At 41.4% G+C, this 25284-nt stretch overlaps 1 protein-coding gene across 3 annotated transcripts in view; it reads left to right on the top strand.

Moving 5' to 3' along the window:
* Positions 1 to 11583, top strand: part of GMEB1 (glucocorticoid modulatory element binding protein 1) — a 34789-nt gene extending 23206 nt beyond the window's left edge. For all 3 annotated transcript variants that reach the window (XM_084874974.1, XM_084874972.1, XM_084874973.1), the window contains exons 7-10: positions 2134 to 2265; positions 3725 to 3862; positions 4688 to 4810; positions 8247 to 11583. In XM_084874974.1, coding sequence (XP_084731100.1) covers positions 2134 to 2265; positions 3725 to 3862; positions 4688 to 4810; positions 8247 to 8947 — 1094 coding nt within the window. In that variant the 3' untranslated portion in view covers positions 8948 to 11583. The remainder of the gene's footprint in view (positions 1 to 2133; positions 2266 to 3724; positions 3863 to 4687; positions 4811 to 8246) is intronic.
* The last annotated feature ends 13701 nt before the right edge of the window (positions 11584 to 25284 follow it).

Genomic DNA, 25284 nt, shown 5'->3' with positions numbered 1-25284 from the left:
TCCCTGCCCATCTCCAGGAAAGATGTAGCCAAGTTAGGTTATTATTAAGGATTTAGTTAGTCCAGCTGGAGATTAGCACAATTACGATTACTAGATAGAATATGTGTCAATTACTTCCAGAAGACTTACAAATATGTCTGACAGAGTCACAAGAACACTAAGGGATATAAGGGAAGTGCTGTGCTTTAAAAATGCCTCCTTAGGTTTCTTTTGATCAGACCTAATATTCTGTATTGAATGGGTGAGTAGAAGCCAAAGCTCTTGGAACCTAAGTTGTTATCATGAAAGTATAAAATATCTAGCAGTTTGAATTTTTGTTCATGTGACTCACTTGAAAAGTGAAAAATGCTGTTAAAGTATATATTTTCTTTTTATTTGGGCAATGCTCCTTAATTTATTGTCCATATTGATATTACTTCTTTGCTTATTATTATTATTATTATTATTTTTAAATATATTTTATTGATTTTTGTACAGAGAGCAAGGGAGAGAGATAGAGTTAGAAATATCAATGAGAGAGAGTCATTGATCAGCTGCCTCTTGCACACCCCCTACTGGGGATATGCCCGCAACCAAGGTACATGCCCTTGACCGGAATCGAACCCGGGGCCCCTCAGTCCCCAAGCCGATGCTCTATCCATTGAGCCAAACCGGTCCCGGCTATTATTATTTTTTAAAATTAAATATTTTATTGATTTTTTACAGAGAGGAATAGAGAGGGATAGAGAGTTAGAAATATCAATGAGAGAGAATCATCGATCAGGTGCCTCTTACACACCCCCTACAGGAGGGCTCCAGGGTGTGTCTGGCCTGTCTCACTCAGTTCGATCGGCTGGACCCCAGCAGCAAGCTAACCTACTGGTTGGAGTGTCTGCCCCCTGGTGGTTAGTGCATGTCATAGGGAGTGGTTGAGTGGCTTTAGCATATCATTAGCATATTATGCTTTGGTTGAACGGACAACTGGACACTTAGCATATTAGCCATTTGTTTTTATTGATTTTATTTTATTTTTTAATATATTTTATTGATTTTTTACAGATAGGAAGGGAAAGGAATAGAGAGAAACATCGATGAGAGAGAAACATCGATCAGCTGCCTCCTGCACACCCCCCACCGGGGATGTGCCCGCAACCAAGGCACATGCCCCTGACTGGAATCGAACCCAGGGTCCTTCCGTCTGCAGGCCAACGCTCTATCCACTGAGCCAAACCAGTCAGGGCTGTTTTTATTGATTTTAGAGAGAAGAAGGGGGAGAGAGAGAAAAATCAATGTTAGAGAGAAACATTGAATGGTTGATTGCTTCGCATAGGTGCCGACCAGGAATTGAAACCAAAACTTAGATATGTGCCCCAGATCTGCAACTTTTGGTATATGTGATAGCACTCCAACTGATTGAGCCACCCAGCCAGGGCTCTTTGCTTGATTATTGATATCTTCTAACATTTAGAGTCCACACTTGTCTTTTTTTAAATATATTTTTATTGATTTCAGAGAGGAAGGAAGAGGAAAAAAGAGATAGAAATATCAATGATGAGAGGGGATTATTGATTGGCGAGCCCCAAACCTGGGTATGTCCCCTTGACCATAATCAAACCTGGGATCTTTCTGTCCGCCAACACTATCCATTGAGCCAAGCTGGTTAGGGTTGTTATCTTTCACTTTTATTCAAAGTAAGAAGAAAACATTTTCTTTGCAAGGCAGATTTTTTTTAAGAAAAATCCAATATTTTTCCTGGCTTTCCTAGGGTTTTAGTTTTTTTTTCCTTTTTTCTAGGATTCTAGTTTTTAATATAGGGATCTGAAGGCAAAAAGCTAATTTTTTTTTCATATTTTATTGATTTTTTACAGAGAGGAAGAAAGAGGGATAGAGTTAGAAACATCGATGAGAGAGAATCATCGATCAGCTGCCTCTTGCACCCCACCCACTGGAGATGTGCCTGCAACCAAGGTACATGCTCTTGACCGGAATTGAACCTGGGGCCCTTCAGTCCACAGGCTGACGCCCTAGCCACTGAGCCAAACTTGTTTCGGCAAAGCTAAATATTAAAATAACAGGGCTTTAAGTATGAGATGGAAGATACCTATGACTTTTTCATAAAATTTACTGACCTTATCTCTAATGGACTGTTTTTAGGTAACATCACACAAATTGCCATCTCAGAAGAGAGCATGGAAGAAGCAGGGTTAGAATGGAACTCGGCTCTCACTGCTGCTGTCACCATGGCCACAGAAGAGGGAGTGAAGAAAGACTCTGAGGAAATTTCAGGTAATTTTCTGTGGGGCTCAGATATCTTAAAATTTTGTGACCTTTTTACCATTATGATTATGGATACAGGAGGCTCTTTAATTATTTTTGCTGGTCTGTCACATGTATATTACTATTAATTACAGCTGCAAACCTCTTACTTTAATCAATGCAACATCTCTGTAGTCACATTTACATATAAAGAAACTGAGATTCAGAAAGGTTCAGAAACTTGCCTAATACCAGTAACACAATCAATAAGTATTAGAGCTGAGTTCAGCTGAGTTTGACTGTAGTCCATGCTTTTCATCCTGTCAAACTACCTTGAACTTTGGTATATTTCTTAGATAAACCAAGCTGCAAGATGTTAGAAGAAAAAAAATTAGGTAGCAGGTGGTTTAGAAGATGGTGATTAGAAGGGATCAGCAGAGGTTTCACATCCTCCTCCATTTATTTATTCATTTAACAAATATTTATTGCTGCTTATCTATATATATAAAATCCTAAGTGACAGGCCTGTAGCTATGATGCACACTGACCATTAGGGGGGCAGGTACTCAATGCAGGAGCTGCCAATCGAGGGCAACTTTGAAGAGTCTAGTCTCGCACTCCGAGACCCCTAGGGGGGTGGCAGAGAGCCAGTTCAGCCTGATTCCCCACAGGCCAGGCCGAGGGACTCCACCCGTGCACAAATCTGTGCACTGGGCCTCTAGTTTTTATTTATTTATAAATATTTTTTATTGATTTCAGAGAGGAAGGGAGAGGGAGATAGAGATAGAAACATCAATGATGAGAGAGAATCATGGATTGGCTGCCTCCTGCATGCCCCTACTGGGGACCAAGCCTGCAACCGGAGCATGTGCCCTTGACTGGAATTGAACCCAGTCCGCAGACTGATGCTCTATCCACTGAGCCAAACAAGCTAGGGCTTGCTACTTATTTTTAGTTAGTACTGTTGCTAGATGCTAGACAGGTGAATGAAAAGACATAGTCTTGACTTCAGGGAGCTTATAATACCACCTATTCAACTGTTTTACTTTGTTTTTTGAAGTATATTATTAGAGTGAATATATCTTTATTTTATTTTATTATGCCTTTAATTTAATGTCTTTATTATTTAAATTTTAAATTTAAAATATTAAATATTATTTATTTATTAAATTATTTAAATAAATAATATTTAATATAACATATTTATTAGAGGAACATACTTATTCCTTATAGCCAGAGCCATGACAAATTGAGGGCATGACAAAATGAGGCAATTATCCCAAGTCCCTAGTTTGCTAAAGAGGCCAAATAATTAGTTAACAACTTAGGGAGACAGCTAATATTCCAAAAGGTTTTTCCCTTTTCCCAGAAGTGGCCCAAAAAGGAATTCTTTTGAATTGAAATAATTTTTAATTGAATACATTGTAGAAATGTGCCGAATATATGTAGCATCCCTTATTTACCATCTTTCTTATTCCTCTTATAACAGAGGACACTTTGATGTTCTGGAAAGGAATAGCTGATGTAGGGCTGATGGAAGAGGTTGTATGCAACATACAGAAGGAAATAGAGGAGCTCCTCAGGGGGGTTCAGCAGCGGCTCATCCAGGCTCCCTTCCAGGTCACAGGTAAGTGCATTAATCGTAACAGTATCTAGTCATCCTGTTGGCCTCATGAAAACACATTGTATAGGTATTATCCCAATTTTATAGACTAGGTAACTAAGGCTCACAGAAGTTACTTATCTAAAGATCCTAACTGGGTGTGTGTGTGTTAATCCTCACCTGAGGATATTTTTTCCATTGATTTATTTTTAGAGAGTGGGAGGGAGGGGGAGAGAGAAACATTGATGTGAAGAGATACATTGATTGATTGCCTCCCACACACAGCCCAATCAGGGCCAGGGATCAAACCTACAACCAAGGTATGAGAGAGAGAGAGAGAGAGAGAGAGAGAGAGAGAGAGAGAGAGAGAGAGAAAGAAACAAATATCAATGTGAGAGAGATACATCAATTTGAGGCCCCCCTGTGGCTGGGGAACCTGCAACTGAGATAAGTGACCTTGACCAGGAATAGAACCTGAGACCCTTTGATGCATGGGCTGACACTCTAACCACTGAACAACTTAGCCAGGGTTTAGCTGGGTTTTGAACTCTGGTCTGGCCATGCTTTTTCCATAGGTGATTTTTGCCATTATCAATGTGCTGAAAAATAGTTCTCTCAATTCTCTCTTTCATATATATTAATATAGATATTAATTATAGGTATGTCAACAGTATATTAATATAACAATTAAATAAAAATTAGTTATACATGTGATACATCTCTGTTAAAATCATTTATTCGACTAGTTCCATCATTTCCGGGTTGTTCTATGTTTGTAAACAGCACAACAGGGAGTTGGTGGGAAACCTTCCTGTTTTGAATTGACAGACATGTCTTTCTTCTATGTAGATGCTGCCGTTCTCAACAATGTGGCACACACATTTGGCCTAATGGACACGATTAAGAAGGTTTTGGACAACAGAAGGAACCAAATAGAGCAAGGAGAAGAGCAGTTTCTCTATACTCTGACAGGTATGTTTAATTTATCTCTCTTCTTAGGTGATAAACTAATATCCTTTGAGTATTGCCATTTCTTTTTATTTATTTTTTATTTTTTATAACATTTTTTTTTATTGATTTCACGCCGGCCAGGCAAGTCTTGCCATTCCTTTGTTGAAATTTGTTGGGACCGGCATGGTTCTTTCTTTGCTTCTTTTTCTTTTTAATATATTTTTATTGATTTCAGAGAGAAGAAGGAAGAGAGAGAGATAGAAACATCAATGATGAGAATCATTGATCAACTCTTCCTGCACACCCCCTACTGAGGATTGAGCCTGAAACCTGGGCATGTGCTTTGCCTGGGCATGAATTTATCTGGTTCAAAGATCAATGCTTAACCATTGAGCCACACTGGCCAGACCTTTCTTTGCTTCTTTCTCCTACCCTCCCACCCCCCACCTCAACTCCCTCTTTCTCTCTCTTTCTGTTTCTTTTAACTCACATAGTATCATGTTTGCTTTTGTTTTATATATAGACCCAGGTGGGGTAAAGTAATGGGAAGTAGAGAAGGCACAAAAGAAAAGAGAAAGAAGCCAGTATCACAGAATTCCTATATCTTTTGGAGAATTAGGATTTCTGCAAGAATGCTCCATTAATCCAGTAACATTGGCAGCAAAAGAAACTGGCTTTTGTCTTTTTTACATTATTATTACAGAATCTTTTGACAGATACACATTTAGCATATTTTCCATTATTTGTGGTAATAAATGATGGGCACATGGATAATTTAACTCTTTTTATTAAGTACTTACCTTGTGCTGGTCTTCAAACTAGATTTTAGAAATATAATGTTGAATATTGAGGGCCTTCAAGGAACTCAAGGGAAAGCAGACATAGAAATAAGTGAAAAAAATAATCTGTTTTATGGCGGCGGCTTATAGCAGGTATGATGGAAGAACAAAGAGAGTTATCACTTATACCTGGAAGGCATTAAGAGAGGCTTTTGAAGAAAGTAAAGCAGGTGAAGGATATAAAATTAGTCAGGAGGATCATCAGCCTTTGAATGATGTAGAGCATATTACAGTCAATTATAAAGCCCAAAGACTCTTGAATGGTCATTTGGTAAGGAAAGAACAATTTAGGTTGCTCTAAAGTTATTTTTTTTTAATTTATTGATTTTTTTTACAGGGAGGAAGGGAGAGAGATAGAGAGCTAGAAACGTTGATGAGAGAGAAACATCGACCAGCTCCCCCCTGGACACCCCCTACTGGGGATGTGCCCGCAACCAATGTACATGCCCCCGACCAAAATCGAACCTGGGACCTTTCAGTCCGCAGACCGACGCTCTACCATTGAGCCAAACTGGCTTCGGCCTAAAGTTATTCTTATACCCAGTTTATATAGATAGATAGACAGATATAGATATATATTTTTTAAATACATGTTTATGGATTTCAGAGTGGACAGTAGAGGGAAAGATAGAAACATCAATGATGAGAAAGAATCATTGGCTGCCACCTCTTGCATACCTCCACTGGGGATTGAGCCCACAACCTGGGCATGTGCCCCAAACAGGAATTGACCGAGGACCTCCTGGTTTATAGGTCGATGCTCAACCACTGAACCACACGGGCCAGACCTGTAACTTTTATTTTTGAGTTTTTTTTCTCAACTACTTCCCAGGATTAAGCTTGATATTATAACGTGTTTCCCCGAAAATAAGACCTACTTACAGGTTTCCTTCTGAGTGAAATATAAGGCATCCCCCAAAAATAAGGCCCCCCCCCTAGGCTAAACATGAGAGATTTGGTCTATTGATTCTGAAAGAAATGGAGTCACAAGAAATTCACCAGGAAATTCAGGAATTGGATTGTTATGATGATGTTCCAGAAGACGATGACATGATTGTTATTGAATAAATGAGTAAATTCTTGATACTGTAGGATTCAGTTTGTCTGGTTTGTGTTGACAACTACTGTACTACCATACCGAATACAGGTAATAAATTTCCTTTATTTTCATTTAACAATAAATGTGTACCATATTTTTCTTCATGGGAAAATAAGACATCCCCTGAAAATAAGACCTAGCGCATCTTTGGGAGCAAAAACTAATATAAGACACTGTCTTATTTTCGGGGAAACAGGGTAGTATTGCTAAATTTTTTATGGATTTCTGTGAATTATTGTCAAGTTTCCAAGAAGATTATGCCATTTTATGCCAGCAGTTTGAACTCACCAACATTGGACATTGTTATTACAGTAGTCCTTGATTTAGCTTTTTAAATATTACAGATTTTATTTTTATCCTGTTTAGGTTCACATTTCTTTGATGGAAAAAATGCAGTATATTGTAACTTTACAGAGAGGACGAGAGAGAGATAGAAACATCGATGAGAGAGAATCATCCATCAGTTGCCTCTTGCACACCCCCTACTGGGGATGTGCCCGCAACCAAGGTACATGCCCTTGACCGGAATCGAACCCAGGACCCTTCAGTCCACAGGCTGACGCTCTATCCACTGAGCCAAACCAGTTTCAGCTGCAGAATATTGTAACTTTAAAAGGCAGTATTTTAAAATCTGTGAATATGTTCTTGATCCCTATCTTCTCCTTTTATTCCAAGCAAGTAATTAACCAGCTCTTGGTGTTCCATAGAAAACAAAGTGCTCTAAAGGGTAACTGATTATTTATTGCTTGTTTATCAGGTATTAAGTAATAGGGAATTTCTGGTGTAGAGCCAGACACATCAGGGGTCACCAATGTTGAATTGGACACATGGAGAGAGAGAGAGAGTTATATTGTGGTGGAAAAGCCACCAAATTGGCCATCAGAGGCTTTTGTCCCAGGCTCTGTGACCTTAAATCAGTCACTTTGGAACTTTAAGACCTCCTCAGTTTTGTATTTCTTAGAAACTTCCTCTATAACTTTCTCCAGACTTCTCTGGGGACTAATAGTATACTAAGGCCATTTGGGTCACCAGGTGATCCTGCCTTCAGGGACAGTTTGGGAATCACTGTGTTTAAGAGTGGCCATTGTAGGTCCATTGCAGTTCCAAAGGGATTGTGAAGATATTTCTTATTTTCATCTGTAGTTTGAGGCAGGGCATGTCTTAGCTTCTAAATCAACTAGAGGTTGCTTTGGTTTGCATTTTGGTAACAGGCGTCAAAATGCCACAGGAGCTTCTAGAGTTGAGCTACAGTAGGATGACAACCTGAAAAGATCCTGGATTATTGCCCTGCCAATAATCATCCAAGGAAATGTTGTTATTGAAGAGATTTAACAAATCATCCAGTTTAGTTTCTTCTTAAAAACAATGAAGCAAAAAATAATAATAATTAAAAAATAATAAAAACAATGAAGTGACTTTCTTGGGCTAGAGTGGCAAGACCTGGGGGTCCCCTTACTCTCATTTTACTGTTCCCAAGATTATACTTCCATCCACATAAAGTCTATCTTTTTCCCCATAGACTTGGAACGCCAGTTGGAAGAGCAGAAGAAACAAGCTCAGGATCAGAGGCTGAAATCCCAGACAGTTCAAAATGTGGTATTGATGCCTGTGAGCACTCCTAAGCCTCCAAAAAGGCCTCGACTCCAGCGGCCAGCCTCCACCACCGTCCTGAGCCCATCTCCTCCTGTCCAACAGCCTCAGTTCACAGTCATCTCACCCATCACCATCACCCCAGTGGGTCAGTCATTTTCCATGGGCAATCTTCCAGTGGCCACCCTCAGCCAGGGCTCCAGTCCTGTGACTGTCCACACACTGCCTTCTGGCCCTCAGCTCTTCCGCTATGCCACAGTGGTTTCCTCTGCCAAGAGCAGCTCACCAGACACAGTGACCATCCACCCTTCGTCTAGCTTGGCGCTGCTAAGCTCTACTGCCATGCAGGATGGCAATACCCTGGGCAACATGACCACTATGGTGAGCCCTGTGGAGTTGGTGGCCATGGAGTCTGGCCTGACCTCAGCAATCCAGGCTGTTGAAAGCACCTCAGAGGATGGGCAGACCATCATTGAGATTGACCCAGCCCCAGACCCAGAGGCTGAGGATTCCGAGGGCAAAGCAGTCATTTTGGAGACAGAACTTAGGACTGAGGAGAAAGTTGTGGCTGAGATGGAAGATCATCAGCATCAAGTCCACAATGTGGAGATTGTGGTCTTGGAGGATTAACTGGGGATATTGGGGCCAGGAAATATGTTTTGGTTTGAAATTTTAATTATTTGTTTACTTTTGTCATTGTCCCACTCATTTCCATATAGGATCCTTTTTTTAAAAAGAAAAACAAACTTCATTGATATAACTGAATATGTTGGTCCCTCCCACCCCGTCATTGAAAAAATGGACAAGACAAGCTGTCCTTCCAGAAGTTGAGAGTAGGTCACTCAATGTCCTCATCCCCTTACACCAAGAAAGTTATTTCTTTTAGGGGAGGCATCAAGATAAGCAGAAACCTATTCCAAAAGCCCTTTCCAGGCTAATCTATCTGTGTACGCATGTGGTTTTATTTTCTTAAAGATGCATTGACCAAACTGTAGAACACAGACCTGATGCTGGAAAGCACCCACTCACACACGGATGCAGAAGGAAATTTATTCTGTATCCTGGAATGGGCCCTTAGAGGCCAGTGCAAAACTCTGAACGGAAGTTGAACTCTGCTTGGAGGGGGAACTCTGTTGGTTGGAGCAGCAGTTTAAAAAGGGAAGTGCTTTGACCAGGATGGGGCAAAGAAATTATCTTATTTCCAGAAGTGCAACTGATGCCTCTTTGTATCTCTGAGGGTTACCACTGTAAGTGCCATTTTGAGGAGAGGCCAGTGGTAAGTGGAAGGTACGTTGGCATGGAGCAAGTAGCATCAGGAGAAAAAGAAATCCAAGGATTGTCACAGCTGTGCTTTGGGACTCAAGCCCACCTTGCCCCCAACTTAGTCAAAGCACTTACCTTTCTAAACTAGGATCGGTCCATTAATCTGTGAACTGTGTGATATGGTGTCAATTACTCTGACTCTTGAACTGTGGCTGTTATGGGGGTAAGGCTCCAAGCCCATCTTTTTTATTGCATGACTCCAGGAGCAGAGGAATTCTTCATCCAGACCAGCTGCCCTTTTTGGTGGGGCCCTCTTTTGGCTTTGGAACCAAAAGCAGCCACTCATTTGGTGCTTCCTCTTTTACCCTCTATCCCTTAACTTAATGGCATCTGTCTCCTGGATCCCATGCTCTTCAGCTTTTTAGCTGATTTGGGTAACAGTGACAGGTGCCTGCCTTCATACCCTTTTAGAGTCATTTATATCACAGATCTTTCTGTGAGATTGGGCTCATAAAAAAAGCCTTAGGCTTGGCAGGAAGACTCAACACCCCTAGCCTATCCTGAGGCACTGAGTGGATGTCTCCTACTGAGCGAGCTGGACTCCCTGGGAAAGAAGCATTGTCTGCAACATTATATTATAGGAAATGTATCAGAAATGTCAATAATGTCTTTGGGGGGTGTGTGTCTTGTTTTTTTTTGTTTTTTTTTTTAAATGTTTTTTGTATATTTAGAGCTGGGCCATTTTCTGTGCTTTGATTACTTCTCTTTGGTCATCTTCAGTGTTTGGGGCAAAGTGGACCCTGGTTTTTATTTCTTTTGGTTTCACTGTTACTGCATTAGGAAAAATATAGAAAAAACTGCAGACAATTTAAAGAAAAAATAGGTTAAAAAAAAAAAATAGCACTCACCTGAGGAGTAGGAGGGTTGTTTTTTGTTTTTTTAATTAAAAACAAAACTTTGACCTATGGTTACTTTTTTTTTTTTTTTTTTTTTTTTTAAAGAAGGCACCCACTTGAAGCCATGTTTCTTCCAGCTGATGTTGAAAACCCTGTTGTCAAGCAAGTGGGAACAGTTCTGCTATCCCTCTGAAGGATGTATATAGCTGGAGAAGCCCTTTAACTTAGGAGGGTCAATCATATAAGCCTTAAGGGTGAGATTTCTGAACCTCATACAGTTGTAGTTTTCAACTTTAAAATTGTCTGGGGTTGTATTTTTCTTTTCAAGATAATTAATGCAGCAATCAGCTTAGAACAAACCTTTGGCCCTTTATATATCTTTAGTGAGAAAAGTGGCTTTTTTTTTTCTTGCTTCTTTAGGTTTCCTGTTAGTACATAAACACAACCAATATTTCTGTCTAAGGCTAAAACTGCTACTTGAACCTAGAAAGGCATATTGTCCCTATTGTGGTTTTTAGGGACATTTTTCTCTTCCCAGAGACAGGAGTACCATTTCAGGACAGAGGAGGTGCCCCAGAGAACACCTATATACTAGTTCAGGTTTCTTTCTTCCCTCCATCAGAGTTGTTGGTAGTGTTTTAAAGTAGTGTGAACATTGTGCTTCCAAGTCAAGAGATTCTTGCTAACAAAGCCTGTTTACTTTTACTTTCTGAATATTACAGCTAGTGGAAATAATGAGCTTTGTTGTTTTCCTGGACTTCCAATAGCCTGTCATTATTGCTAGGTGCTATAGCACCGGTTGGTAAGTGGGAGTTCCCTAACAGCCCTGGTGTAGATGATCTCTTATGTATGTGGTGAGACATATGCAAGCCATTGGTCTGTGCACAGGCATTTTCAACGAGTCATTCCTCAGGCTGTCTTTGCAGTAGCCATCTATCTTTCTGTTCATTCATTCAATAAACATTTATAAGTCTGATCTATGTGCCAGGCTTTGTGCTAGGCACTGGCTATACAGAGGTGGAAACACAGTCAGTCTGTACACTCAAGGAATTCATACTCCAGAGATTGTCTGGAATTATATTTCAATATAATTGGTTTCCTTTGTAATCCTATGTATTTTATTTTATGCATTGAAAAGCACTATTACGAGAATTAATCCATAGGTTTCAGCCTACCACCAAAGGCAGAAAGAGTTAAGTCCTCTAGTGAGATACTGAAACATCTTTTTAAAAAATAATATATATATATATATATATATATATATATATGTGTGTGTGTGTGTGTGTGTGTGTGTGTGTGTGTGTGTGTATATATATATTGGTGAGGAAGGGAGAAGGAGAAAGAGACATCAGTGATGAGAGAGAATCATTGATTGCCTCCTGCATGCCCTCTACTGGGGACTGAGCCCACATGTGCCCTGACTGGGAATCTTAACTGTGATCTCCTGGTTCACAGGTTGAAACTCAACCACTGACCTTATTGGAGTAAATACAGTGACAAAAGTTCTTGGCTGGGAGCTGAGAAAACAAAGGATCAAGTACCTAACCCAGTTTGGGGTCAGGGGTCAGTAAATATGGGATACTTTTCTGTTGGTGTGACCTTAAGCTGACTTAGGAGAGACCATTTTCAGCCACTTGTGTTCTTTTTGTACTCCATTTTCAAGTAGTTGGGTTTATTTATACAAGAGAAAAACAACCCTTAGTCTTTTGCTGCTTTTGCCTCCAGAGCCAGGCTAAGTCAGCAGCATGGGATGTTTCTCCCAAGAATACCCTACCGGAGAAAACCAAGTCATGTGTCAGCTTCTCCAAGTTTTTTCCATCAGATGAATCCAGTGCAAGACTGGAATTTAGCTGGTGGAAGGTAAATGCCCCAAACCTTCCTGTCATGCGGTTTCTATTGTACAAAGGCCTCAGAGTCAACTGTACAACTGTCTCACCTTGGCCATGTCCCTATTTGGCCCCCACTTTATTATCTTCTCCGTTTCAGGCTCCTTCCCTGCCCCCTACCTCCCACAAAACAAAAACCACTCCTAGTTATTTTGAAATAAAAATGGACAATAGACTTGAGTATTCAGGATTCAAAGTCACTTCACTGAAGTTTCTTTTACATGACTGTCCACATTAGAGAAGAAGAACAATGTTAATCCAAATACCTTGGGAAATAATATTCAGTTTAAGTGGTATGATGCTCTTTAGAGGTGGCATTTTATCCCATTTCCGTAAAATGCACTAAAGCCAAGTTTGTATAGTAGGAAGTATAGGTATTGGTAACATTTTATTATAAAAATAGTACTAGTAAAATCAAGTATGAAATATGGTATTACTAGTTCATTGAGTTATAATGGGTCCAGGTCAAGGAAGATAAAGAAAAGATGGCATTCTGAAAACATGCATGAGTTTGGGTTCACTTTGGGCAATACTCATGTGGAAATAGTCCTTTTTGAGAAAAAATTCAGATACTAGACTAGCCCCTGCATTTTCAGATAACTTACCTAGTACGGTTCCTCACACTTGGGATACCTCCTTCCTGGGAAATTCTTGTGCAGTCTGTAATGTAATACAGCAATCACTGAGGTGGTTGCACTAGGCTAGGGACTTCATGGGATCAGTTCTGCTAGATTTGGACTTTCTTTGCCCCTGAAATTTATCTCCTAAGCTCTAATTGGGTCCTTTCCAGGTCTCCTTCCCAATTCTGGAACACCTTTTTTCCTGAGCTATGCAATTTGACTTCCTCTGGAAGGTTCAACTTTCCTCTAACTTCCTTATCCATGCCATTTCCCTAACCAAATTACATTTGGTTCCCAAATTCTGCCATGTTAGTAATTTTCAACTGGAGAAAATTATTTCTCAAGGCACCTCCAGGACCCAAACCTCAGCATACATCCAAAGACTGCTGTTTTCACTACCTACAGTAGCCTTCCTAACGCTATTGAATTGAAATACCTTTGGGAAGTGCTAATGCACTGACTGTAGCTAAGTTCCCCAGCACACACAGTTTCTAAGACCTGTTTTTTACATATGCTTGGCTTCTACCTGTGGTCGGTGACTCAGGCTAAGCCACGCCTATTTCCTGGATAACTCTTTAAGCCACGTATGATTCCTACTACCTCTTCACAACTACCAGAAATTTCTACTCTTGTGAGCCTCTCAGCCTAAAGACATCGGGTATCTTTTCAACCTAAAGTAGACCAGACCCTACTTTGAAATTGACTCTGGGTTCTCCTGCATGTGTGGTTTCCAATTCTCTATCTTTACAGGTCATTATGGCTTGTAATGTGTGTGTGTGTGTGTGTGTGTGTGTGTGTGTCTACTTTGAGAACAAGAATGAACAATAGTATTAGATCACATATAAGGGTAAGTGTGATCACATATAAGGGTAAGGGTAAGTTCCTCATTGGGCTTTGTAGTAGGAGCCTCTCTAAGGAAAGCATACACAGAAGGGTTTACCTGCATTTCAAAATTAATTTTGTTTTTTTTTTGGGGGGTAATTTGATGTTTTCTCTCAAGAAATTATGTATTACAGAGCAGACTAGAATCCCACAGTCCTGATTCAGCCTGAAGACTTACTTTGGCCCATGTTTTTATTTGTTTTAACTTTTTATTGAAGTACAAATGCAAACAGGGAAGTCACAATTCACTGCACAATTTGATAAATTTAAGAGACTGAACACACCCGTGAAATCAGTTTCCAGATCAAGAAAAAAAAATTTACCAGCCAAAACCGGTTTGGCTCAGTGGATAGAGCGTCGGCCTGTGGACTGAAAGGTCCCAGGTTCGATTCCAGTCAAGGGCATGTACCTTGGTTGCAGGCAAATCCCCAGTAGGGGGTGTACAAGAGGCAGCTGATCGATGTCACTCTCTCATTGGAAAGCATGTTTCTAACTCTCTATCCCTCTCCCTTCCTTTCTGTAAAAAATCATTATATATATATATATATATATATATATATATATATATATATATATTTAATATATTTTATTGATTTTTCACAGAGAAGAAGAGAGAGGGATAGAGAGCCAGAAACATCGATGAGAGAGAATCATCGATCAGCTGCCTCTTGCACACCCCACACCGGGGATGTGCCTCCACCAAGGTACATGCCCTTGCCCGGAATCGAACCCGGGACCTTTCAGTCCGCAGGCCGACGCTCTATCCACTGAGCCAAACCGGTCCCGGCATAAAATATATTTTTTTAAAAAATTTACCAGCACCTCACCCAGCCAGGGTAGCCACTACACCATAGCTCTAAAACCATAGAGCTTTTCCCCCCGCTCAACATTAAATTGTGAGATTCGCCCATAATGTGTAAAAACTGTAGTTGGTTCCTCCTCATTGCTGTGTAGAAACTGTTACTATGCCACAGCTGATCCATTCTAACGGTGGGCACTTTGGTAGTTTCCAGTTAGGGGCTGCTATAAATAATGCCTCTGAACATTCTTGCATGTCTTTTGATGAACATTTATATATGCATTTATGCCTATACATTTTCAAAAGTTAAGGCAATTCACATTAAAAACAAAACAAAACAAGATACAGTTAAAAAAAAAATAGGAGATCTGATAACACTGGTTCACATTTCCTCATAGCAACACCTGACTGGAACTGAGGCCTATCTTAGGTGGGTCATAGCTTTACAGATCCTGTTGCTTAGTATTAGGTATTACAAACCTAGGCCTACTTATTTTGGTAGCTTTATTATTTTTTTATTTAATAATCTGTTAGTACACTCTTCCCTAGATTATTGCAAAGCTTATTTTCTCACTTCAAGTCTGTTCATGTTACCTTATCAGAGAAGACTTCCCTGACAATCCACACTATAAATAATGGCAACCTTTCTCCACACTAAGCTTCCTATTTTCCTTTACCCTGCTTTATTTTTCTCCATTTTACATATCACCTGGCATACATTTATTTTTTTTCTCCCCCAACTAGAATGGAAGTTCCATGAAAGCAGAGACCTTAGCTCTTAGTCACTACTGTTTCTACAGCCTCTGGAACAGTGCTTGGCATGTAGTAGAGCTTGATAGATACTTGATGTAATCTATCCTATCTAATAAAGAGGGAATATGGTAATTAATCCTCATGCAATAACAAAGATGGCAGTGCCACAGCCAATAAGGAGGGAATATGATAATTGACTGTCATGCTCTCAAAGATGTTGGTGCCCATAGTGTCCAACCTTGCTGCGTGCCTGTGTCTGGGGTCCCTCAGTTCCCTCAGCTCCCCAGGGCCTGCCCAAGGCTTGCGTTGCTAGCAGTGGCAGCAGCAGAGGTGTGATGGGGACATCACCTTCCCCTGATTGCCAGATCACCTCCTGCCCCTGAGGGCTCCCGGACTGTGAGGGGGCAGGCCAGACTGAGGGAACCCCCCCTCCAGTACATGAATTTTCATGCACCAGGCCTCGTGTGTGTGTGTGTGTGTGTGTGTGGGATATATATATATGGATATATATATATATATATATATATATATATATACCCTGTTTCCCCCAAAATAAGACAGTGTCTTATATTAATTTTTGCTCCCAAAGATGTGCTAGATCTTATTTTCAGGGGATGTCTTATTTTTCCATACGCTAGGTCTTATTTTCGGGGGATGTCTTATTTTCGGGGAAACACGGTATATCCCACCGGGCCTAAGCAGGCAGTCAGACATTCCTCTCACAATCCAGGACTGCTGACTCCCAACTGCTCGCCTGCCTTCCTTCCTGATTGCCCCTAACTGCTTCTGCCTGCCAGCCTGATCACCCCTTAACCACTACCCTGCCAGCCTGATTGATGCCTAACTGCTCCCCTGCCAGCCTGATTGCCCCTAACTGCTCTCCCCTCAGGCCTGGGTCCCCCCCCCCCCCCCAACTGTCCTTCCCTGCAGGAGCAGTTGCCCCCAACTTGCCTCCTCTGCCAGCCTGGTCACTCCTAACTGCCTTCCCCTGCAGGCCTGATTGCCCACAATTGCCCTCCCTTGCAGACCTGGTCCCTCCCAACTGCCCTCCCCTCCTGGCCATCTTGTGTCCACATGGGGGCAGCCTTCTTTGAACACATAGGGGCAGCCATCTTGTTGGAGTGACAGTCAGTTTGCATATTACTCTTTTATTAGATAGGATAGAGGCCTGGTGCATGAGTGGGGGCTGGCTGGTTTGCCCTGAAGGGTGTCCTGGATCAGCGTGGGGTGGCCCAGGCAAGGGGCCTGTGCTGGTTTGCAGGCTGGCCATGCCCCCCGGTGACCCAAACAGAGACCCTGGTATCTGGGATTTATTTATCTTCTATAATTGAAATTTTGTAGCCTTGAGTGGAAGCCAGGGCAGGCCAGGAAGCTTGGTTCCTCCATCGCCGGGGAAACCCAAGTCTCCTGCTCACTCCGTGGCTGCAGCCATCTTGGTTGGGTTAATTTGCATACTTGCTACTGATTGACTGGTGGGTGTGGTTTGTGGGCATAGCAGAGATAAGGTCAATTTGCATGTTTCTCTTTTATTAGTGTAGATATGCCTAATATGCTAAGTGTCTGACTGTTAGTCTAGTTGCTATGACATGCACTGACCACCAGGGACAGACACTCCAACTGGTAGGTTAGCTTGCTGCGGGGGTCTGGCCAATCAGGACTGAGTGAGATGGGCTGGACATGCCCTGGAGCCTTCCTGTGGTCCCTCACCAGCCCAGTTGTGCACCAGTGGGATCCCTCAGCCTGGCCTGAGACCTCTCACAATCTGGGACCCTCGGGGAATGTAAGAGAGCAGGTTCCAGTCTGATCCTTGCAGGCCAGACTGAGGGACCCCTCTGGTGCACAAATCTGTGCACCAGGCCTCTCATAGTCATAATAATAACCGATACTTATTGAAGGGAAACTATGTACCAAACAAGCATTGTTCTAAGCACTTTACATATGTTGAACAATTTGATCCCCACAACAGTCCTATGTGGTAGATTATTCATTTTACATTGAGGAAATTAACATATTTATGTTCTATTCTAAACAACATACATTTTGAAGCAAAAGGTACCCATCAAATTAATGAAATAGTTTTAAAATGAACTAAAGAATTTTAATATATAAAAGGAACAAATCACTTTATAATGATGTTTTATTTGATAATACGTTCAGTTGCTCCTTAAATTGTTTTTTTTTTTTTTAACATTCAACTTTTAGTATATTAAAATTTTTAGTTTTAGGACTGGGCCTAAATCATGATGTAATTTAGTTGGGATTTCAGAGAGCTGGGGCAGTGGAAGCTGATCTGATTTTGCTATCTGATGGGCAGCAAATCCCACTCACCATCTCTCAAGAGTACTGGAGAGGGCGTACTGGAGTTTGGGAAAGCCCACTTACCTGATGAAGGATTTTAGAACCCAGCTCATTTGTCCACCTGTCACAGGAAACACTGATTTGTGAATGGCCTTGTTTGAGATGATGCTGACGTCAGTGTCCCTGGTTAGAACGCCTTCATTTCTTTGCTAAGCCCAATCTCATGCGCCAGTTTTATACAGGGAACGTACTCCATAGAACACTGATAGTATTATTGTACAAAGCCTTTCCCAACTGAACAGAAAGCAAATATTCTCCAGCTCCAGGGCAAAAATTAAAGTACTATACCTCAAATGCTAAGTTAATACTTCCATTGACTGAGACATTCTGATCAGCCTTTTTGATCAAATTGGACATGGCCTCTCATATTCTTAATTATTTAAATTCTTTGTAGCTACCACCCAAGGACTGAATTTATCAGTGAAAATTGCTACAAATAGTTTGGATGCATATTTTTTTTTTCTTGGAACAGATGAATATGGAACCGGTCCTTCCAGGGACTCCCTAGCTTCACTTCCCCTTGGTGCTATTTCCAGAAATCTTTTTTTTTTTTTTTTTTTTTTTTTAATATATTTTGATTTTTTTACAGAGAGGAAGAGAGAGGGATACAGTTAGAAACATCGATGAGAGAGAAACATCAATCAGCCGCCTTCTGCACATCTACTATTGGTGATGTGCCTGCAACCAAAGTACATGCCCTTGACCAGAATCGAACCTGGGACCTTTCAATCTGTAGGCTGACACTCTGCCCACTGAGCCAAACCAGTTAGGGCTATTTCCAGAAATCTTATGCTTCATTTTTCTCTCCAGCCTATTGTCTTAGATTGAGATTATAAGGTAAACTGTTCCTTAGCACAGTGCTATGTGGACTTTTAGACTCCATGTATCAATAAAAGAGACCCCTTACCCCCACCAAAGTCTTAGAAACCAACATGAGGTTCCCAAGATTATATATACAATACATTAAAAAATATATTTTTATTGATTTCAGAGAGGAAGGGAGAGGGAAAGATAGAAACATCAATGATGAGAATCAATTGGCCACCTCCTGCACGCCCCCTATTGGGAATCAAGTTGGCAACCTGGGCATGTCGCCTTACTGGGAATCAAACCGTGACCTCCTGGTTCACAGGTCAATGCTTAACCACTGAGCCACATCAGCTGGGTCCAAGATCATATTTTACCAAATATGGATATATTTTTAAATATATATATATATTGCCCTAGCCGGCTTGGCTCAGTGAATAGAGCGTCAGCCTGTGGACTGAAAGGTCCCAGGTTCAATTCTGGTCAAGGGCATGTACCTTGGTTGTGGATACATCCCCATTAGGGGGTGTGCAAGAGGCAGCTGATTGATGATTCTCTCATTGATGTTTCTTTTTTTCTTTTTTCCTTTTTTTAAATATATTTTATTGATTTTGTACAGAGAGGAAGGGAGAGAGATAGAGAGTTAGAAACATCGATGAGAGAGAGTCATCGATCAGCTGCCTCTTGCACACCCCCTACTGGGTATATGCCCGCAACCAAGGTACATGCCCTTGACTGGAATCGAACCCGGGACCTTCCAGTCCCCAAGCCGACGCTCTATCCATTGAGCCAAACCGGTTTTGGCTCTCATTGATGTTTCTAACTCTCTATCCCTCTCTCTTCCTCTCTGTAAAAAATCAATAAAATATATTTTAAAAATATATATATATTATTGATTTCAGAGAGGAGGGGAGAGGGAGAGAGATATAGAAGCATCAATGATGAGAGAGAGTCATTGATCAGCTGCCTCCTGCATGCCCTCTACTGGGAATTAAGCCTTCAACCTGGGCACATGCCCTAGACCGGAATCAAACCCGAGATCTTTAGACCACAAGCCGACACTCCATCTGAGCCAAACCAGCTAGGGCAATGAGGATATAGCTTTCAATGGCCAACTGTTATTAGCATAATTTGAAAAGAAAGGGCATTTTTACTTCAAAAGGTAGGGGAGAAATAATCTCGGAATAAAGAATAGTCTTCTACTTTGAATAAATTTAGATTTATGAATAACTCATTACATTATCATTACTTTTCTTTTTTCCTGGAGGACTGCTAAACATTTCTGCTTTTGCTCTGGCTAGCATGGGTCAGTTTGTTGGGCACTAAAAGTTGCTGGTTCAATCCCTGTCAAAGGCACATGCCTGGGTTTCGGGCTCAGTCCTCTGTAGGGGGCCTGCAGGAGGGAGCCGATTGATATTTCTCTCACATTGAAGTTTCTCTCTCTCTCTTTTCCTCTCTCTCTACAAATCAATTTTATTTATTTATTTATTTAAAAAATATATTTTATTGATTTTTTACAGAGAGGAAGGGAGAGAGATAGAGAGCTAGAAACGTCGATGAGAGAGAAACATTGACCAGCTGCCTCTTGCACACCCCCCAACGGGGATGTGCCCGCAATCAATGTACATGCCCTTGACCGGAATCGAACCTGGGACCTTTTAGTCTGCAGACCGACACTCTACCACTGAGCCAAACCGGTTTCGGCTACAAATCAATTTTAAAAAATCTTAAAAATTCTGCCCTCACCTCTAGACTCTGAGTTGTATCTTCAAGGTTCCTTAACTGCTGGCTCTTGCTTGATTCTTATTCTTTTTTGTCCTTGATGTCTCTAACGTCTATTCTTGGATATATACAGCTGTGAATTTCTAGTGTCTTAAGGCCACCTAGTCCAGCTGTCTTTATTTTCATGAAGCCTAGTCTCAGGTTGCTCTTTTCAACTTCCATAGTAATTCATAAAACATACCTGCACTTAAAGACAACCATCAACTTATCTTGGGATTTCCATATTGCCTCCTCCCTCCCTTTTTATTGAATGTATTGGATGACTGGTTAACAAAATTATACAGCACACTGCCTTTTAACATTTGATTAAGCTAGTTATGTCTGCACATTTAACTTCAAAAAAATATTTCTATTGATTTCAGAGAGAAAAAGAGAAGGAAAGAGAAACATCAATGATGAGAGAGAATCATTGATTGGCTGCCTCCTACATGCTCCTCACTGGGGATCAAATCTGACATCCAGGCATGTGCCCTGATCGGGAATTGAACCGTGGCCTCCTGGTTCATAGGTCAATGATCAACCACTGCATAATGCAGGCTGGGCTGCACATTTAATTTTAACACTAATGACCCTGCCAGGTTTTCATTAGTAAAATGGGGATTGATTTTACTAGGGAGAATTTTGAAAATAAGTGAGATAAATCAATTCAACAAACATTTACTTAGTACTGGGTTATAGTGACTAATAAAAGAAAATGTTCTTTGTCCTATAAGCAGTCATAGTTTTATTGGAGAGGCAATATGTAACCTAGGAGATGGTTGTCTTAAGCTGGTGTCCATGGGATGGATGGCCTTGTAAGCAAACATTTAGGTGTGCATGCATTTTTCTGAGAAGATCCATTACTCTCATTAGATTTTCAACTGGGTCCAAGACTTCCAAAAGAAAAAGAAATACTGATGGAAACAGATACATTTAAAAAATATTTTTAGTTGATTTTTAGAGCGAGAAGAGAAACATTCATGTGAGAGCAAGTCAATTGACTGCCTTCTGCATGCCCCCTGCCGGGGATCAAGCCAGAAACATAGGCAGAAGTTCTAATAGGAACTTGAACCGACCACCTTTTGTTGCACAGGACCACACCCAACCAAATAAGCCACACTGGCCAGGGCAATAGATAAATTTAATATACCAAAATAAATTACTTATAAGGTCAATATCATGGGTGAACAAAGAATAGAGCACCTCCTTTCTGGATGAAATAAACCTTCACTGATCACAGTCTCAAAAGAAAGATAGAAGTTGGGTGGGGACATTTGAGGCAGAAAGAACTGCATGTGCGAAATCATGGGTTCCAGAAAAAAGAAAAGTGTAGTATTTGGGGAAAAAATTCAGTGTGCCTAGAGCACAAAGTACACAGTGAAAAATATACAGGACCAGAGAGTGGCAAGCTTTGTGCACTGTGGACTAGAGAGAGCCAGGAGAAATCTTCTTTAAAAAATATATATATATATTTTATTGATATTTTACAGAGAGGAAGGGAGTGGGATAGAGAGTTAGAAACATTGATGAGAGAGAAGCATCTATCAGCTGCCTCCTGCACACCTCCTACTGGGGATGTGCCCGCAACCAAGGTACATGCCTTTGACCGGAATCGAACCCGGGACCTTTCAGTCTGAAGGCCGACGCTCTATCCACTGAGCCAAACTGGCTAGGACTAGGAGAAATCTTTAAAATAAGTTTTTACACTGTCAGTTGTGTGATGTATATAAGTGTTTCTCAAAGAAGGACTCTTCTACTCCTGTCTTACTAAGAGGGTAATGGGTAACAAGATCTGCTGTTCCTTAAGACTACTAGCATGTAAAATCTGTCCTCCTATTCTACTTCTTTTCTCTCTCTTATTCTCACTGCCCCCTTTATATATCCAGAAAGGGCTCTTTGGCTTCCACCCTCCAGAAGTCTAAAATGGCAAAGCTAGAAGGAAACTGAGATGTTATTTTGGTCTAACTTTCTTACTTTACAAAGTCTTGGAAATAGCCTGAGTGAGGAAATTATTTACTATCTCTGTTCCCCCTTATATCTCTCTGGTTTGGTGCTGGGCCTTTTGTTCTCTTCCTCTTCTGAGGAAATCTATCATAGACTCCTTTGGCTTCAACTAGCATCACTATCCCCAAATCTCCATTTTTGTTGATTTCAGAGAGGAAGGGACAGGGAGAGAGAGCTAGAGATAGAAACATCAATGATGAGAGAGAATCATCGATCAGGCTACCTAAGCCTTGTTTTTCTCTCTATGCTCCAAACTCCTTGTCTACAGAACATTTCTATCTGATGTTTTATCTTCTCCTTGAAGCCCAGAGTATCCAAAAATAAATTTATAATCTTCCTCCACCCTTACAAATCTCTTCCAGTATTCCCGCTGACATTAGACTGAAACCTCATCCACCCAATTACTCAAATCAAATCAGGTACCATCAGGCGGCTGGAGTGGTTCAGTAGGTTAAGCATTGTCTTGTGCCAGGTCAGTTCCCGGTCAGGGCATGTATCTGGGTTTGATCACAAACAACACGTATGTTTTTTTTCTCTTACCCTCCTCTCTCTAAGCATGTGCTCAGGTGAAAATGAGATATTATCCTTGATACCCGATCCTCCTTTAATGCCCTCCTTCAAATTCAATCAATCACCAAAACCTCTAATTTTACCTCCTAAAATGCCCATTTCTCACTGCCTTCACTGCCATTATATTATACCATGTATTTCCCCCCCTCCTATTCCAACTCCTAGCTTAAAAAATCCATCCTATCTAGCCGAAACCGGTTTGGCTCAGTGGATAGAGCGTTGGCCTGCGGACTGAAGGGTCCCGGGTTTGATTCTGGTCAAGGGCATGTGCCTTGGTTGCCGGCACATCCCCAGTGGGGGGTGTGCAAGAGGCAGCTGATCGATGTCTCTCTCTCGTCGATGTTTCTAACTATCTCTCTTCCTCTGTAAACAATCAATAAAATATATTTTTAAAAAATCCATTTTATCTAATAAAAGGGTAATATGCAAATTATCCATCACTCAGTCACAAAGATGATGGTGCCCAGTCCTCTCAGGCCCACTGGAGTCCCCCAGTCCTGGGCGGGGGGAAGGGACACTGACAGCAGGCAGCATGAGCAGCCTGGCAGAGTGCTTGCTTCGTTGCTGCGGTGACAAGGCAAGCGTTCTACGCCTGGCGGTGGATGGGCCTCTGGGCCAAGGGTACTGAGCAGCCACGCCCCACAGAGAGCTACTGGCTCACGGATTTGTGCACAGGGCTACTAGTTTAATATAATGACCATGGATAGAGGACGTATCAGATATTAAACTGATAAGAACAGATACTACATTTGATCTTAGCCAAAAGGCCAAAAAGGGATATACCATATCTTTTTAAAAAAATATATTTTATTAATTTTTCACAGAGAAGAAGGGAGAGGGATAGAGAGCTAGAAACATCGATGAGAGAGATACATTGACCAGCTGCCTCCTGCACACCCCCCACAGGGGATGTGCCCATAACCAATGTACATGCCCGTGACCAGAATCGAAAGTGGGACCCTTCAGTCCCCAGATTGACGCTCTTATCCACTGAGCCAAACCGGTTTCGGCTATATACCATATCTTTTTAAAAATATATTTTTATTTATTTCAGAGAGGAAGGGAGAGAGAGCTAGAGATAGAAACATCAATGATGAGAGAGAATCATCAATCAGGCTACGTCCTGCACACCCCCTACTAAGGATAGAGCCTGCAGCCCTTCGCATGTGCCCTTGACCATAATTGAACCCAGGATCCTTCAATCCGCAGGCTGACGCTCTATTTCACTGAGCAAAACCAGCCAGGGCTGTACCATATTTTTTGCCTGGACTTACTGCAATGCTCTTCTAATTCCTAATATCTTTTCTCCCTAAATCTATTTCCCACACTGAAATCAGAATTAAAGAGAGTTAACATCATCTTAAAACATAAACCTGACTCCTAACTGGTTTGGCTCAGTGGATAGAGCATCAGCCTGCAGACTGAAGGGACCCAGGTTCGATTCCAGTCAAGGGCATGAATGTACCTTGGTTGCTGGCACATCCTCAACCAAGGTACATTGTAAGGGGGCGTGCAGGAGGCAGCTGATAGATGATTATCTCTCATCGATGTTTCTAACTCTCTATCCCTCTCCCTCCTTCTCTGTAAAAAATCAATAAAATATATTTTAAAAACACACACAACAAAACATAAACCTGAGAATGCTATGCTATTAACATTTTACCAGCTGATCATTTGTAGCTAACATCTTAAGTTCCTGTATTTCTCCTTTCTGCCCAGTTCTCCAGTTTATCTGGTGCCACCCTCTCTCTGATTATGTGCCAGTCATTCTGGCCTTCTGTCAGTTCCTCACCTGCGCCAAACACTTTCCCTGCTTGGCGCCTTCGCACTATTGTTCCCCACTCCCTCCTCTCATTGTCTGCTTAATTTCTGGTTATCCTTCAGGCTTTAGCTGAAGCTCACCGCCTCAGGGAAAACCTCCTTTGTCCCTCACGCCCCCACCCCCAGGCCAGGTTCCTCTGTGCTTTCTCCTCTCACTTTGCGCAACTCTAACTGAATAACTATTTGCTGACAGTCGGTTTCCCTGACTAGTCTAGACGCTTCAAGAGAAAGTAAACTCTTAAGGCGTTCTCTCCGGCACATGGCCTGGCCCTCAATAAATGCTGCTTGAAAGAAGGATTGAATGCTTCATCTACCCAGTTGCAAAGCTGCCACTGGAACACAGACCCATGAACCAGGAGGGGTCTGTCACATAAAATGACACCCCTTCCTCTCCCTCTTCGCAGTAATTAAATACATTAGACTTGTGTGTTCTGTTCAGGGGCCTATCAAAACCAATCTGGTTGAACTAAAATCCAGGTTGAGGGATTACCCTTCTTTCCAAGAATATTTGCATTTTAACTGGGAACTCCCAGATGACGGTAAGTAA

Source organism: Pipistrellus hanaki (assembly GCF_964339955.1).
Source record: "Pipistrellus hanaki genome assembly, chromosome: 2".
Lineage (NCBI taxonomy): Eukaryota > Metazoa > Chordata > Mammalia > Chiroptera > Vespertilionidae > Pipistrellus > Pipistrellus hanaki.
Note: the sequence above shows the minus strand (reverse complement) of the source record. Positions and strands in the feature narration are given on the sequence as shown.